We start from the raw sequence: 16,733 nt of genomic DNA on the forward strand, positions 1-16,733 counted from the left end.
GGTGTCATATCCTTACCAAATAAAAGTGGACACTGGACTTGAGACACAGATCTTTAAAAATATTGTCATCATCAGTAGGACCTGAACAATCAATTGTGCCTATGGAAAATCAATGCTCCTATCAAATTAAGCATATTTACATACTATTTTCTACCATTATTATCATAAGAAGTGATACAGTTGACAAGCTTCACTGTAATTATGAGCCTGCATTTTGCAAAGTGCTGGCCTTGGTGCGGGGCGGGGGGGGGGGCGGGCAATTGGTCTTGGGACTTGAACTCAGGGCCTGGTTGCTGAGTTGGTTTTTTTAGTTAAGGCTAGTACTCTAGCACTCTGAGCCACAACTCCAATTCTCATTTTCTGGTGGTTAATTGAAGAATCTCCTGAACTTTTTTTTTAAATTTAATTTATTTATTAATTGAACACAAATTTTTTGACAAGGTGTTGTGCAAAAAGGGTACAGTTACAGAGTAGGGCAGTGTGTACATTTCTTGTGATATCTTACGCCCTGTTTTTCTATCCCTTCTCTAGGTCAGGTAGACATATATACAATATACAATGTATCAAGAAGATATACAGTAGCCACGTGGCCAAGCCCAAGAAAATTGGCCTAGGGCTTTAAATGTAATGTCGATATTAGACAATATGTCGACAGTAGTCTTACATGAACGTACATACATAGCTTTTGAGCTATTGTATTCCCCTGAGAGGTCAATTTTTGACCTTTATATGTTGAGTAATTGTTTGGTTTTAGTTACATACTGTTGGGTCGCTGCCCCAATCCTGTGGGGAATACTATTTGACAAGCAGTTTTTGGTTTCACAGACTTGGTCTCTACTGTCTCTCCGTCTCCCTTTCTTAACAGTCATATATCATGCCCCTTTGTTTTCTGTGTTCTAGGCTTGTCTCGCTCAACATTATTTGTTCAAGTTCTGACCATTTCCCTGCGAATAACAATATTTCACCATTCCTAATCGCTATGTAGTATTCCATTGTGTATAGGTACCATATTTTTTGGATCCATTCGTCTGTGGAGGGGCATCTGGGTTGTTTCCATATTTTGGCTATTGTGAATTGTGCCGCCATAAACATGGAAGTACAAATGTCTTTTTGATATCTTGGGTTTTGCGGTTTAGGATAGATGCCTAGGAGTGGTATGGCTGGGTCATAGGGTAAGTCTATATTGAGCTTTTTGAAAAACCTCCATACTGTTCTCCAAAGTGGTTGTACTAATTTGCACTCCCACCAACAATGGAGAAGGGTTCCTCTTTCCCCGCACCCCCTCCAGCATTTGTTGTTGCCTGAGTTCAGAGTATAGGCCATTCTAACTGGAGTGAGGTGGTATCTCAGGGTTGTTTTTATTTGCATTTCTTTTACTACCAGGGATGTTGAACATTTCCTCATGTGTTTCTTTGCCATTTTTATTTCTTCTCTTGTGAAGTCTCTCTTTAGCTCCTTTGCCCATTTCCTAATTGGTTTATTGGGCTTGGAGGGGCTTGGTTTTTTGAGTTCTCTGTAGATGACAGATATTAGGCCTTTGTCTGTTGCTGTGCTGGTAAATATCCTTTCCCATATCGCTGGCTGTCTTTCTATTTTGGTGGATATGTCCTTAGCTGTGCAGAAACTTTTTAATTTGTAGTAGTCCCATTTGTCGAGTCTTTCCCTATTTGTTTGCCCCTGGGACTCTATTCAGGAAGTTCCTTCCTGTGTCTATAAGTTCCAGAGTCTTTCCTACTTTGTCCTTCAGTAGTTTCAAGGGGTGAGCTACCAGCACTCAGCAGGGCTGACGTTTTATAACAGTGCCAGAAATGACAGCATTGGGAACACTGACCCTGCTCCCTGCAGAAAGCACACTGATCACTTCTATCCCTAGGTCTGTTTCTGCGCATCTGTAGCTTTAAAATGACTTTCCTATCAAGACTTGAACACTTGCCCCCTCTCCCCAGCCTAAACTATACATATGATCAAATTAACATAAGTGTTTTGCTTTTTTTTACTGACAAATTACTGCCTGGAGGTAAAGATGGATTCTAATCACCCAATATTATATTACAATAACTAAAACATCTTAAGTTCTTATATGCTAGACATCATTCTAAAGAATGGACTTATATCAAGCTATTTAATCCTTAAAATAGTTCTACTGGGTAGATACCATTGTTCTCGGTTTTCACAAAGGAACAGGGACCCTGGAAGGTTAAACTGTTTTCCTGTGCTTACCAGACTCTTTAGTTTCACAGCTTATTCCTCCAGCCAAACAAAATGTATCAGGCTCATCTGGGTACCGGTGGCTCACACCTGTAATCTTAGCTCCTCAGGAGGTTGAGATTCAGAGGATCCCACTTGGAGGCCAGCCCAGGAAGAAAAGTCTATGAACTCCCATTTGCAACATAAACAGCAAAAAGCTTGTCTGGAGGCATGGCTCAAGAGGTAGAGCACCAACCAGAAAAATTCAAGCAAATCATAAGGCCCTGAGGTCAAACTCTGGTACTGACAGACAACATTGATCAGGTTCACAAAGCACAATTATACTTCACGAGATGGTTATATTTTGAAACATAGATTACTTTAAAATGGGACTGTTCAAAATAGATTACTTTAAAATGGGACTGTTCAAACTTCGACTAATACGTAGTTTCTTAAGTTTCAGCTAGTTTTGTAGTTATTTCTATGTCCAGAGAACATGAGGCTCAAAAAAAACTATATACTATATGTGTTATTTTTATAATATTGAGCTGTTTAGGAAATAGGAAGAAGTCCTGTTTAATACTTCCAACTCTAATGAATGTATTTTATTTTAAATCTCCTCTCATGTTGAAAAACACATTTTTTTATACTTAGGAGTACTGATTAAATAATGATGGTAAAACTCCAGAGGTTAAGAGAGTGTCATCTTTGTTGGGGGTTACTAATTTCTGCTTGCCTTGGCTTTCACTGCTATGTAATTACCAAAGTCCCTTAAGCAATCAGCAGGACATTCTTTTTTTTCCTCAAGGTATTATATTGGTTTTGGCTCCTCGAGTGATGCTAACTTAGAAATCAAATCCCAGCTTGATTGAAAAGTAACCTCCCTCAAGCTTCGGTAGAGGGCATGTTGGTGGGATAGAAACTGTGCTGTCAGCAGTTAAGAATGAAACCATTTCTGTGAGGAATCTCTATAAATCCCTTGTCCCTAGCTTACAATCTGTCCTTGGAAATGGTACTTCTGATGGTGTTTTGTAGGCTACAGATTTTAACAAGAAGATTCTGGAATCCATCTGAGTTTGAATACTGATTCACACTGGTGAACTGGAAGCCTTTAGACAAGTACAGTGATCTCAGTGAGCCTCAGGTTTTCCATCTTCAAAGTGGGGAAAGCAGTAATGACTAGCATGGTGGGTGCTCAGTAAGTGTTAGATATTAAATAGAAAATAATAAATGGGGACTGTTAAGTAGCCATCAGAAATACATTGTTATGAACACAGCCACACAGTACAGAGCCCCCCAACCCCACCCCACCCCGCACCATCCCTCGCTCTTATATTCCAGCCCAGGACCCTGCTGCCCATCTCCTAGTCACACACAGCTCTCTGGTATCTTATGAAGACTTGCATTGACTGGCCAGAAGGGGGATTCTCTGACCATTTTGGTTACAGAACCCACAGGATCTCCAGGGATCCATGACTTCTAGCCACCAGAGAGCTTCCTTCCCAGGCAGTCTTTACCCAGGGCAAAATGTGTTTTCCCCATCTGGAAAGCTAACTCTTCCAGAAAGCAAGCAAGCTAGCTGAGGACCAGTGGTTCATGCCTATAATCCTACCTGCTCAGAAGGCTGAGAACTGAGAATCATGGTTCAAAGCTAAATGGGGGAGAAAAAGTCCCTGAGACTCTGATCTCCAATCAGCTAGTGAAAAGCTGGGAGTAGATGTGTTTCTCAAGTGGCAGAGTATCAGCCTGGAGTAGGAAAGCTAACTGAGGGCCCCAGGGCCCTCTGCTCAAGCTCCAATACAAAGGCAAATAATGAATAAAGAAAAATGGCAAACAAACAAGTCAGCCCTTCAGGGGGCATGCAATTTACTATGGCGGCAGTTGTATCAGCTGTTTGGAAAGAATCTTTTAATGAAAACAGTATATATTAGGAAAATTAGATCTCCAGTTGTGACACTGCTTGAAAGCTCTCATCTACTAGCTTTTCCTGTCATGCTGTCATGGATAAGCCACATAGCCAAGGGCTGGGGATGAGGAGGGAGGCATGGGAACAATCAGGAGAAATTACATGGGAGACCACAGACACGATGATCTATACTTAACAGTAATCCAGCCTCAGATTAAGAATGTCAAGCATCTTCAAACTAATGATAAGTCAAAAGTTATAATTAGATTGTATATTTGTCCTCCCCAAGTAGGGGGACCCTGATGCCCAATCAGTGAAGGGAAGAAGGTCTTATTTTGTTTCCATCTTGCTTTAGAAAACATGACACTTTCAGTGGTATTTGCTTAGCCTAACAGAACACAAGAAACCCCAGGAATACAGTAAGAAAGAAGACTATCCCCAAAACACAGAGAATGTACTGCTGGCTGTTTTCTGTCTTTTCTCAGGCAACAAGTATGGCTGCACTGGGTGTCACCAATATCCACATATATCAGAATCAGGAATGGGATTTAGTAATAATACAACTCAATGTGACCATTTGCCACAAACCACTAAATTGATGATGGGTGTTAGGAGCTAACTGAAAACTGAAATTGGAAATCAAACAAGCATTCTTTTTTTTCCATTCACAAACAAGCTGTCTTCCTTTTCAATTCAGCTTGGAAGGCTTCACATGTTGCAGCAATAGAACAAGAAGTTTTCTTCTGGAAATAACATAATGATGTCATTATTTTGGTACTTGGGTATGCCAAGGATGGAGGAAATAGAAGAGAGATGTTTGCTAAATGCGGCTGATAGGTGGCGCTGTGTCACACAGCAGATTGGGATTACACTTGTGAAGGCTAGGCCTACCATTTAGCAGAATAGGTACCCTTAAAAAAAAAAAAAAAGCATCTGACTTGCATAGGGAGCAACTGCTTTAGCAAGTTAAGCTATATAATTTTCCCACAGTGTCTACTGATTTTCTATTTGGCTAAACAATGTTTTAAGGTACTACAGAGTTCTCAGTATCCACAGAATTGCCTAACAATTCCAAAACCCAAGTACCTAAATTCCAAAACTCAAGTACCTTAAATAAAATGATGAGGGCCAGAAGTTGCTCAGTGGTAGAGCACATAGTTAGCAGGCATCACAATAAATAAAGCAAAATGCATCATATTTGCACATAACCTATGTAATCACAGTATACTAGAAATCAGTGAAAAGGGCTTGAATACAAGATAAATGTTCTGTGCATGGTTGCTATACTGTGACATTTGGGGAGTAGTGACAAACAAGTTCAGTATACCTACAACTTCTTTCATTTCTTTCCAATCCTCAGCTGAATCTTCAGGTATGGGCCCCGTGAATATAGAAACTGCATATAGTTTGTTTCTTAGCACTTGCCAAGCTTGTCTTTGCCTTCTGTTGTTAAGAAAAATCAAATTGTAATGAAGGTCTAGTGAGTTAACAAGCATACTGCATAATCAGGAGCCCAGGGGAACTCTTGACTAAAGGGTCAGAATATCCCACTGAGTAAAAAGCACCTTTCCTTTTTTGTTTAGGAGAACAGCGCCCCAGGCTCGGCTTCAGAAACCCCAGGTTCAATGGCCTGGTTCTGCCTCTTCGGAGCTCTGCCCTATTTGTGGATTTACTAGTCCGTACCAAACGCTATTGGTATTGAATATCCTAAAACTTTGTGAATATCACAAGGATACAAATCCACAGAGCTTGTCTGTGTCTGTTCCATCCATCCAGTTGACAGGTCCTGTTTTTCCTAGATCAGTTTCCTCATGTATAATGCAAGAATTAAATACCTGCTCTTGGACTGGAGATGGAGATAAGTATGAGTAAGAAATCCTGGAATCAAAGTCTAAAAAAGACTATTGATATAATTGCAATGTGCTTATAAAAGTTACAGCACAGGGCTGGGAATATGCCCTAGTGGCAAGAGTGCTTGCCTCATATACATGAAGCCCTGGGTTCGATTCCTCAGCACCACATATATAGAAAAAGCCAGAAGTGGCACTGTGGCTCAAGTGGCAGAGTGCTAGCCTTGAACAAAAAGAAGCCAGGGACAGTGCTCAGCCCTGAGTTCAAGCCCCAGGACTGGCAAAAAAAAAAAGTTACAGCACAATGTCTGCACTTAGTAGGCACTAAACAATTATCTCCTTTCTCCCTATCTCTGTAACAAGGCACAAGTGCAAATTATGTGCTGATGGTAACCAAATCTCCTAGATTATTTCCGTTTTAAAAGAGGTCTTCAAGCCAGGCACAAGTGGCTCATGCATACAAATCCTAAGTACTCTAAAGGCTGAGGTCTAAGAGTCTCAATGCCATCCCAGGCAGGAATGTCCATGAGAGTCTTATTAATTAACTGCCAAAAAATCAGAAGTGGAGCTGTGTGGCTCAAGTGGTAGAAAGAGCACTAGCCTTGAACATGAAAGCTCAGGAGAGCATTTAGGTCCTGAGTTCAAGTCCCAGGACTGGTGCATATGTGCCTGCGTGCATACATGCATGCTAGTGCAGTATTACATGCCTATAATCCCAGCACTCAGGAGGTAGAGGCAGGAGGATCACCAAATTCAAGCCCAGCCTCTGCTACATAGAGAAACATTGAGGCAAAAATGAATAAAACATGCCTTCAACATGACTAGCTACATATGGATTCACCGGTCCCTAAACCAGCCTTCTGGTTGAGGCAGATGTTGGTGGGGATTGGAGGCAAGGTTAGGACCACAAGGGGTAAAGGCATGAACCTTTTCCAGGTTCTCAACATGGACACAGCACAGCACAGCACAGCACAGCATTAATTAGTCTTACCCCAAAGTGCTTTTCATTGCACATGCCAATTGCTGCTGGGAAATACAGTGCAGTCATGGTCATTTATTCAGGTTTTTTTTTTAAGTTTAATAAATTTTGGGGCTTAGAACTCCTGAGAGCTGATATGTGACTGACTCATCATCACAAGAGTTGAAAACCCTGAGTCCAGCAGTAGTGGCCCATGCCTGTAACCCTAGCTACTCAGGGAGCTGAGATCTGAGGGTTGTGGTTCAAAGCCAGCTCTGGCAGAAAAGTCTGTGAAACTCTAATCTCCAATTAACCACCAAAAAGCCAGATGTTGAGGTGTGGCTTAAGTGGTAGAATGACAGTCTTGAACAGAAAAGCTAAGGGAGAGTGCCTCAAGGCTCTAAGTTCAAGTCCAAGTGCTGGCACATAGTGCACACACTAGAGTTGAAAAATGACTTGCCTTAATGACTTCTTCTGGCTTGAAGTTAGCACCTGAGCACGGTTGAGCTTTTTTTCTTCTTTTTTTTAACTTAAGGCTAGAGCTCTACCACTTAAGCCACAGCTCCACTCCCAGCCTTTTGGTGGATGGAAATAGGAGCTTCAAGGACTTACCTGCTTGGACTGGCTTCAGACCAGGATCCTGAGATCTCAGCCTCCTGAGTAGCTAAAACTAGGTTTACAGGTTTGAGCCACCCGTGCCCAGCTCTTCTTGGCTTAATGACTGGCAAGAAGACTTGCTCCTGGCTAAAATGATGGGAGCTGAGTTCTAAAATGACTTGTGGCCTTGTACGCCTCAGAGTTTTGGTGTGTTTTGTTTTTTTTTTTAAATTCTCTTAAAGTAGTTAAGTCGCTCCTCATCTTTTATTTCCCTCAACTGGCACTCAGTCCTGCCGCCCTCCGCCCCCCTTCTCGAGTCTCGGGTGGAGATACCTTAGAAAAGCAAATTGCTAGGACCTTATCTCTGCATAGTTCCGTGAGAAGTGCCTTTCCCCGAAACCGTCCGGAGCCAAAAGTTTTTTTTCCAGGCGCGTGGGACTCTCGGGGCAACCCTCAGCCGGCCAGTGCGCGGGCATCGCGCAGCCTGGAGCAGCTGGAAACTCCGTCACTGAGATCCGATGGCATTTCGCACCCAGCCCCAGATCAGGAGGGGTCCCAGATGTGTTCCCCTAGCCCCCACATCTAGAAGTCGGGTTCTTGTGTAAACGCCGCGCCCGCCCAGTCCTCAACGTCTCCCTCTGATTATTTATCTCCCATATAAATCAAGACAAATCTCTGTGTTTCCGCTAAACAGAAGGCTGCCCAGGAAAGTCTATCCCCGGCACCATAACATCTGACACTTCCAGAACCCCGCCTGGCCCGGGACACCGCCCAGGGGAGGGGGGCGATCCCCGGGTTGGCGTGTGTCTCCCAGAGCGCACGTGGGCGCAGCCCGCCCGCAGGCTGGCACCGGCAAAGGACGCGGAACGGAGAGCAGTTATTTTCCAGTGAGTGGATGTGATGGAGCAAGATGCCAAATGCACTTTCCGAGCCAGCTGAACTCCGCGGGCATCTAATCACTGCCAGATGTGGGGAGCGCGCACGGGGATCATCCCGAGTCCCGGCCGGCGGGCGACGGCTCGGGTGGAGATGAAGGAGGACAGTGGGGAGAGTGGGGAGCGCGGAGAGTAGCCCAGGAGGAATGGTGACCGCGATGATGGTGGGGGTGATAAGGATGCCTCCCTCTCCGCAGGTTTTTTCAATTAAAAAGTTGGGAACTGGAATTCGTAAACAACGACTTAAGGCTTCAAACTACTTTGGCAAAAGACGCGACAGGGAGAAGAGCCACCGGGCGCTTCTACTCCCTGAACTCTTCTCCGGGTCGCCTGAGGTTCCCCGTCCCGCCTTCGGGGAGCGCACCCGTCCCCAGGAACCGCGCACCCACCGGGCTCCCCTGGGACTGCAGCCCAAAGGAAAGTTCGCGCGGGGTGCATCTCGCCAGCCTCTCGCGCGCCCCCCCGAAATCTGCCGCCGCCCTCCCTACCTTTCATGGTGATCGAGGAGACGCACCGCCAGCTAGGGAGGTCCGCGCCGCCAAGGAAGCCGCCCTGAGTCGCCGTTCACTGCACGCCCATGGCAGCCGCGCCCCGCGCCGGCTGTCCGCTCTCCCCGCTCGCTGGCTCCGCGCTACCCGGGGCCGCCGCGCGCGCTGCTGCTCAACCTTGGACGGAGGCTGCGATCCCGCCAGAGTCCCTCCCCCTGGCCCGCCGGGGCGCGCGGCTCACGCCCCTCGCGCCCTCCCCGCTCCGCCTCGCCCCGCCTCGCCTCGCCCCGCCCGCGCTCGCCCCTGCCCGCCGCTTCCTAGCCCGGCCTCTTCTACGCGCCCAGCTCCCCTAATGCAATGGGGGGAGGGGGCGGGGGAGGGTAGGGAGAATCCAGGCTTCACCTTCCGTTATGCAAAATGTGCAATGGCTGCAACCCAGACTCCCTAGGCTACTAGTGCAGGGCGAGAAAGTTGGGGAGCCGCGGAACCTTGTCCCTTCTCCAAAGGCTCCGGAGCTTGCAAAGTTCCAGGGTTCCAAGTTTCCAAGGGCGAGCGCTGGTTGGCGCTCAGAAACAAACCGGACAACCAGGGAGCGCCCTGTCCACCCAAGGACTGTCCGACTCGCTAAGACCCCGAATCACCACTAGATACTCACCCTACAGAACTCTTCACACTTTGGAACTTTGCAAAAAACATCATACAGCCCCTTGGCTAGAAAAGTGAGCCTCTGTGCCCCGGCCCCAGAAACGATCGGGTTGAATATGTTTGATCAGGCAGTAGGCTTGGCAGTCCCGAGGCTTCCGAAGTGCCTTTCCTTGTGCGTCCGGCTGCCCTGCTGTCTCAGTGAGAAGCCCGGGCTTATCTTTCCTTTCCTTTCGAAAGCCCCTTTAACAGATTCCTTGCTTAATTGCTTTAAAGCATGAGCTGGCTGAGGAGGGGAGCTGTGAGGAGCGGGAGGCAGTGGAACTTTCTGCAACTCGTTAAAATAACACAAAACTACGCTATGGTAATGCATGACAGAATCCTGGTTGGGAAATATTGCAGCTCTTCAGTTTGCTTTCCTGAGGACTGGGTAACTAGGTGCAACCAATCCCCCCACCCCGCGCTAGTGTGGTCTATTTGCAACCATGAAAATGGAACAAGGAAACCTGATGGGGACGCTCGTTCTTATAGGGTAGGGTGTGGGGAGTGCGATGAAGGGGGATGAAATTGATTGGAATATGGAGTTAACGTGTGGGGAAGTAACAATGAACACCCCCCCATAACTGTTATAAGCCAATTCAAACATGTAAACGGGCTTCTTTGCCCTGTAAAAAGTGGTGCCAAGAATATATTCTAAAGGATTTCATAGGCTTGCCACTCTAGAACCTTTTGCTTTTGAACATCAAGGAGAAACATGGGCATTTCTAGCAAAGAGAAAAAGACTGGCATGTCTCCCCACTTTGTATGCTGGTGGAAATTCAAGGTACTGTGGAGGTGTGCCTCCAATCTCACCAAGGTACCTCTCTCCCCTTTCCATATACGTGTGGGTCCCTGAGGAGCCTAGAATAAGGATTGTCAGCACTGAGATTACTGGTCCATGTTGGGATGGACTAAGCCCTTCCATTTCTTCGCTGGATGTACTTTCTCCAGATGCAAAAGGGAGAGAATCTTGAACCCAGTCTCAACATTTGAACTGAAATCATCATTTTTAAATGATGACGGGCAACACAAGAGAAAAGTAGATAAATTGTACTTCAAAATTAACTTCGGTGCCGCTTAACTTCCGCCGCTTCCTAGCCCGGCCTCTTCTACGCGCCCAGCTCCCCTAATGCAATGGGGGGAGGGGGCGGGGGAGGGTAGGGAGAATCCAGGCTTCACCTTCCGTTATGCAAAATGTGCAATGGCTGCAAAGGACACCATCAGAGAGTGAAAGAAGGTATTTGCAAACCACATATCTGATAAGAGATTAACATCCAGAAGACAAAGAACTCCTACAAGTCAGAAATAGAAGGCAAACAATGCAATTAAAAGTGAGCAAGGAACTTGAATAAAAAGTCTCCAAAAAACACATACAAATGCTGAAAGGATGCACCCCCTTACAAATTGTTAGGAAAATGCAAATTATTAAAGAGACAGAATGGCATATCTAATAGGAAGGTCATTTTGTTTTGTTATTGTTTTCTTTTTAAGCAGGAGTGTGGTACATGTTTGTAATCATTCCCTTCGGAACACTGAAACAGAAGAAATTAGAGTCCAGACTAGCCTGGACTGTGTGTCAAAAACTCTGTCTTGTCAGACACTGACAGCTCTTGCCTGTAATCCTAGCTACTCAGGAGGTAGAGATTTAAGGATCATTGTTCAAAGCCAGCCAGGGCATACAAATGCAAGAGACTCTTTATCTCCAATCAGCCAGCAAAAAACCAGAACTGGAGGCGTTGCTCCAATGGTAGAGTGAATAGTATTGAGCAAAAAATGCTAAGCAAGAGCATGAGGCCCTGAGTTCAAGATCCAGTACCAAGGCAAAGAAATTAACATAGTAAATTTTATATTACAGATAAATACCACAATTTAAAATTCTAACAGAGGCTGGACACCAGTAGCTTGTGCCTGTACAGTAATCCTCGCTACTCAGGAGGTCTGAGGATCATGGTTGGAAGCCAGCTGGGGCAGTAAAGTCTGTGAGACTCTTGCCTCCAATTAACTACTGAAACAGCTGGAAGTGGAGCTGTGGCACGAATGGTAGAATGCTAGCCTTGAGCAAAAAAGAAGCTCAGGGACAGTGCCCAGCACTGAGTTCAAGCCTTAGGACAGGTGCCCGCATGTGCATGCGTGCGCATGCGCACACACATAAATGTCAAAAAGCAACAACAAAACCATAAACCTCTTCTGTTGCCTGTGATGAGCCAGGCTCATGGAGCTCTGATGAGAAAAGAGGCTCCGCATCTCTTTAAATACAATCCCGCCCCTCCCCCCAGGAATCCCGTGATCATCTTCTGTCCATCTCACCCTCTTCAGTGTGGAGTGGAGCCCCATGGATGACCCCGCTTCTAAGCCCACTCTGAAGAATACAACTCTGAGCCTTGTGGTCATGCAAAGAGCACTGGTTGATTTCTCTTATTTAGGGCTCTTGGGAGAACAAGATTGGGCTGGGGCTCAGAGAGAGAAGGTGATGAAGGTAACAAGGTAATTGGGAAGGGCTCAACGATGCTTTCAGGTCCTCAGAGTTGCTGCCTGGGACGGAGTGGTGGTGGTGGTGGTGGGGAATTTATAGGAGATTCCCCACCTCCAGAAGCATGACCAGGCCCTGCAACCGCACCACATTTATAAAACCTGCCCTCAACCCATGTTAGTATCTCCTCCTTGCTGAAGAGAGAGGTCCAGGCTGTGGCAGGAAGAACCCAAGCTGAGCCCACTGGTACATGAAGCCCAGTGCGGCAGGAGAGTGCTGCCGGCACTGCGCGCTGCTGGCCCCGGACCCTGACTGTGCCTCACACTCTGACAATCTATGTATTCTCCTCTTCCTGCTGGCAGCCAGAACATTCCAGCAACTGTTATGGCCACCACCTTCCATCTGCCCCCTGGTTCCACTTCTCTCGTCAGGCAGCATCTCCTGCTGCATTTCAGCCAGGCCGCTTCCTGTCTCTCCACACCTTGCCATATATGAAGCACTGTGTCTAAGCATCCCACCTCCCAAACACCCCCCTGCTCCACTGTGTCTGCTTGAAAAATTGAGGCATAGGCCCTCTTGTTCAACAAGCACAACAGGATGATGACACCCAAGACACTGTGCTATGTACTGCAGAGCATCAAAGCTGGGGCAGATGCCGGTCAGATATATCCAGACATCTGGCAGGCCAGGACCTTCTAGAAAGGATCTACTGCATAAGATAAGAATCAGGAAGGAGAAGATAAGATGATGTTAGGAGTGTGGGGGAGGGCAGTCAAGTATTAAAGCAATTGCCTAGCTGGTTGGAGGCCCTGAACTCAATCCCAAAAATGAAAGGAAAGAAAAAAAGAAAGAGAAAGAGAGAAAGAGGAGGTGTTGGGTAGGAGGAAGAGGAGGAGAGGAGAGGAGGAGGAAATGGAGGAGGATGTGGAGGAGGTGGAGGAATTAGAGGAGGAGGAGGAAGAGGAGGGCGGAGAGGAGGAGGGGAAGAGGAGGGGGAAGAAAAGTAAGAGGAGGAGGAGGGGTGGGGAGGAGGAGAAGGAGAAGAAGAGGAGGAGGAGGAAGACAATGATGACAGGAGGAGGAGGGAAGAAGGGAGGGAGAGAGAAATGGAAAGGAAAATGTGAAGAGGAAGGGAAGGAGAAAGGAGGGAAGAAAGCAGGTGGTAACTGGTGACAACATGGAAATCTTGGGGCTGGGCCCTGGAGGGTGTTTAGGATCTTGAAAATACTTGCTCTCCCTCCAGACCAGTGTGTTGAGTGAGGATGCGGTCTGGGAACCCCCTATTAACCCAGGGGTATTTTCATGAAGTGCAGGTGCCTGTACCTCCCTAAAGAGCCTCTGAAGCCCTTTTCTCCTGATTCATATCACTCCAACCTCCCTGCCCGCCTCCATGATTTCCAGGCTACGTGCTTCTTAAGAAGAGGACTCTGTCCCTGCCTTCGTTTTTGTAACAAAAGCATCTAGCAACTGGCCTTTGAAGGGAATTAAGGAAGGAAGGAGGAAGATGCCTAATACAAGCAAAGCAGGGAAAGCAAGCAAAATGTTGGATGGAAACATCCTTAGGACTCACTGTCTGTTACAGTTTTGGCAATCAGTGGATCATTGACCATATTCAGATCATTAAACCTGTAAGAATGGCAGCAGAGCAAGCTTGCTTTTTTTTTTGTAATTTATTTATTAATTAAAGAAAGGGTTTTTTTTTTGACAAGGTGTTGTGCAAAAAGGGTACAGTTACATAGTAGGGTAGTGTGTACATTACTTGTGATATCTTACATCCTGTGTTTCTTTCCTTTCCCTAGGTCGGTAGACATATATACAATATACAATGTACCAAGAACATATACAATAGCCACATGGCCTACACTGAAGAAAATTCGCCTCGGGCTTTAAATGTAATGTCGAAAATAGACAATAGGTTGACAATAGTCTTATATGAACGTACATACATAGCTTTTGAGCTATTAGGATCTACTGAGAGGTGAATTTTTGACCTTTATATGTTGAGTGGTTGTTTGGTTTTAGTTACATAGTGTAGGGTCGCTGACCTAAGCCTGTGGGAAATACCATTTGACAAGAAGTTTTTGGTTTCACAGACCTGGTCTCTACTGTCTCCCGCTCCCCCCTACCTTAACAGTCATATATCAGGGAGATCATGCCCCTTTGTTTTCTGTGTTCTAGGCTTGTCTCGCTCAACATTATTTGTTCAAGTTCTGACCATTTCCCTGCGAATAACAATATTTCACCATTCCTAATCGCTATGTAGTATTCCATTATGTATAAGTACCATATTTTTTGGATCCCTTCATCTGTGGAGGGGCCTCTGGGTTGTTTCCATATTTTGGCTATTGTGAACTGTGCAGTGATAAACATGGAAGTGCAGATGTGTTTTTTGTTTGTTTTGTTTTGTTTTGTTTTGCCAGTCCTGGGGCTTGGACTCAGGGCCTGAGCACTGTCCCTGGCTTCTTCCCGCTCAAGGCTAGCACTCTGCCACTTGAGCCACAGCGCCACTTCAGGCCATCTTCTGTATATGTGGTGCTGGGGAATCGAACCCAGGGCCTCATGTATATGAGGCAGGCACTCTTGCCACTAGGCCATATCCCCAGCCCCGCAGATGTGTTTTTGATATCTTGGGACCTGTTGTTCAGGATAAATGCCTAGGAGTGGTATAGCTAGGTCATAGGGTAGGTCTATGTTGAGATTTTTGAGAAACCTCCATACTGTTCTCCAAAGTGGTTGTACTAATTTGCACTCCCACCAACAATGGAGGAGGGTTCCTCTTTCCCCGCACCCCCTCCAGCATTTGTTGTTGCCTGAGTTCAGGGTATAGGCCATTCTAACTGGAGTGAGGTGGTATCTCAGGGTTGTTTTTATTTGCATTTCCTTTACTGCCAGAGATGTTGAACAGTTCCTCATATGTTTCTTTGCCATTTTTATCTCTTCTCTTATGAAATCTCTCTTTAGCTCCTTTGCCCATTTCCTAATTGGTTTACTGAGCTTGGAGGGGCTTAGTTTTTTGAGTTCTCTGTAGATGACAGATATTAGGCTTTTGTCTGTTGCTGTGCTGGTAAAGATCCTTTCCCATATGGTTGGCTGTCTTTCTATTTTGGTGGCTATGTCCTTAGCGGTGCAGAAACGTTTTAATTTGTAGTAGTCCCATTTGTCGAATCTCTCCCCTATTTGTTGTGCCCCTCGGACTCTATTCAGGAAGTTCCTTCCTGTACCTATAAGTTCTAGTGTCTTTCCTACTCTGTCCTTCAGTAGTTTCAAGGATTCAGGTCTGATGTTGAGGTCCTTGATCCATTTTGAGTTGATCTTGGTGCATGGTGATAGGCTTGGGTCTACTTTGAGTTTTCTGCATATGGCTGCCCAGTTCTCCCAGCACCAGTAGTTGAAGAGGCTCTGTTTATTCCATTGTATGTCTTTAGCTCCTTTGTCGAATATCAGCTGACTCTAAGAGTGCGGTTTTATTTCTGGGCCTCCAATTCTATTCCACTGGTCTTCAGGTCTGTTTTTATACCAATACCAGGCTGTTTTTGTTATGATGGCTCTATAGCAGAGCTTGAAGTCTGGTATTGTGATACTTCCTGCATTGCTTTTTTTGCCTAGAATTGCTTTGGCTATTCTAGGTCTTTTGCTGTTCCATATGAATTTATGGGGTTTTTTTCTTTATTTCAGTGAAGAATGTAGCTGGGATTTTGATGGGGATTGCATTGAATTTGTATAACAATTTGGGCAATATGGCCATTTTCACTATATTGATTCTCCTACCCTTGAGCATGGGAGGTCTTTCCATCTCCTTGTGTCTTCTTTGATTTCCTTTATTAGATTTTTATAGTTCTCATTAAATAGGTCCGTCACATCTTTGGTTAGGTTGATCCCTAGGTACTTCATTCTTTTTTTGGCTACTGTAAAAGGAATTATTTCCATAATTTCCTTTTCTGCTTGTATATTGCTGGTGTACCGAAAAGCTGCTGACTTTTGTGGATTGATTTTGTAGCCTGCTATTTGTCAAAATAGTTTATTAGGTGTAGGATTTTGGGGACTAAGTTTTTTGGGTCCTCCAGATATAAGATCATGTCATCTGCGAATAGGGATAGCTTGATTTCTTCCTTGCCGATGTGGATCCCTTTGATGTCCTCCTCTTGCCTTATTGCTATGTCTAGGGATTCCAGCACTATATTGAAAATAAGTGGGGAAAGTGGGAATCCTTGTCTTTTTCCTGAGTTTAGGGGGAATGATTTTAGTTTCTCCCCATTTAATACAATGTTAGCAGTTGGTCTGTTGTATATGGCTTTTATTGTTTTGAGGAATGTTCCATCTATTCCTGTTTTCTCCAGAGCTTTTAATAAGTAGGGATGTTATATTTTGTCAAAGGCTTTTTGGGCATCGACTGAGATAACAATGTGATTCTTGATTTTAGTTCTGTTGATGTGGTGAATTACATTGATTGATTTACGGATGTTGAACCTTCCTTGTGACTGTGGGATGAAGCCTACTTGGTCATGATGTATAATTTTCTTGATCAGTTTCTGGATCCTGTTAGGTAATATTTTATTGAGGAGCTTTGTGTCTGTGTTCATTAGTGATATTGGTCTGTAATTCTCTTTTTTTGTTGGGTCTTTGCCTGGTTTGGTGATGAGTATAATATTAGCTTCATAGAA

General features: G+C 45.2%; 1 protein-coding gene across 1 annotated transcript in view; it reads right to left on the reverse strand.

Moving 5' to 3' along the window:
* Window positions 1-9,084, reverse strand: part of Colec12 (collectin subfamily member 12) — a 191,242-nt gene extending 182,158 nt beyond the window's left edge. Inside the window, exon 1 of the mRNA XM_048363073.1 lies at window positions 8,922-9,084. Coding sequence (XP_048219030.1) covers window positions 8,922-8,928 — 7 coding nt within the window. The 5' untranslated portion in view covers window positions 8,929-9,084. The remainder of the gene's footprint in view (window positions 1-8,921) is intronic.
* Window positions 9,085-16,733: the final 7,649 nt, after the last annotated feature.

Source organism: Perognathus longimembris, chromosome 15, assembly GCF_023159225.1.
Source record: "Perognathus longimembris pacificus isolate PPM17 chromosome 15, ASM2315922v1, whole genome shotgun sequence".
In the NCBI taxonomy this organism is placed as follows: domain Eukaryota; kingdom Metazoa; phylum Chordata; class Mammalia; order Rodentia; family Heteromyidae; genus Perognathus; species Perognathus longimembris.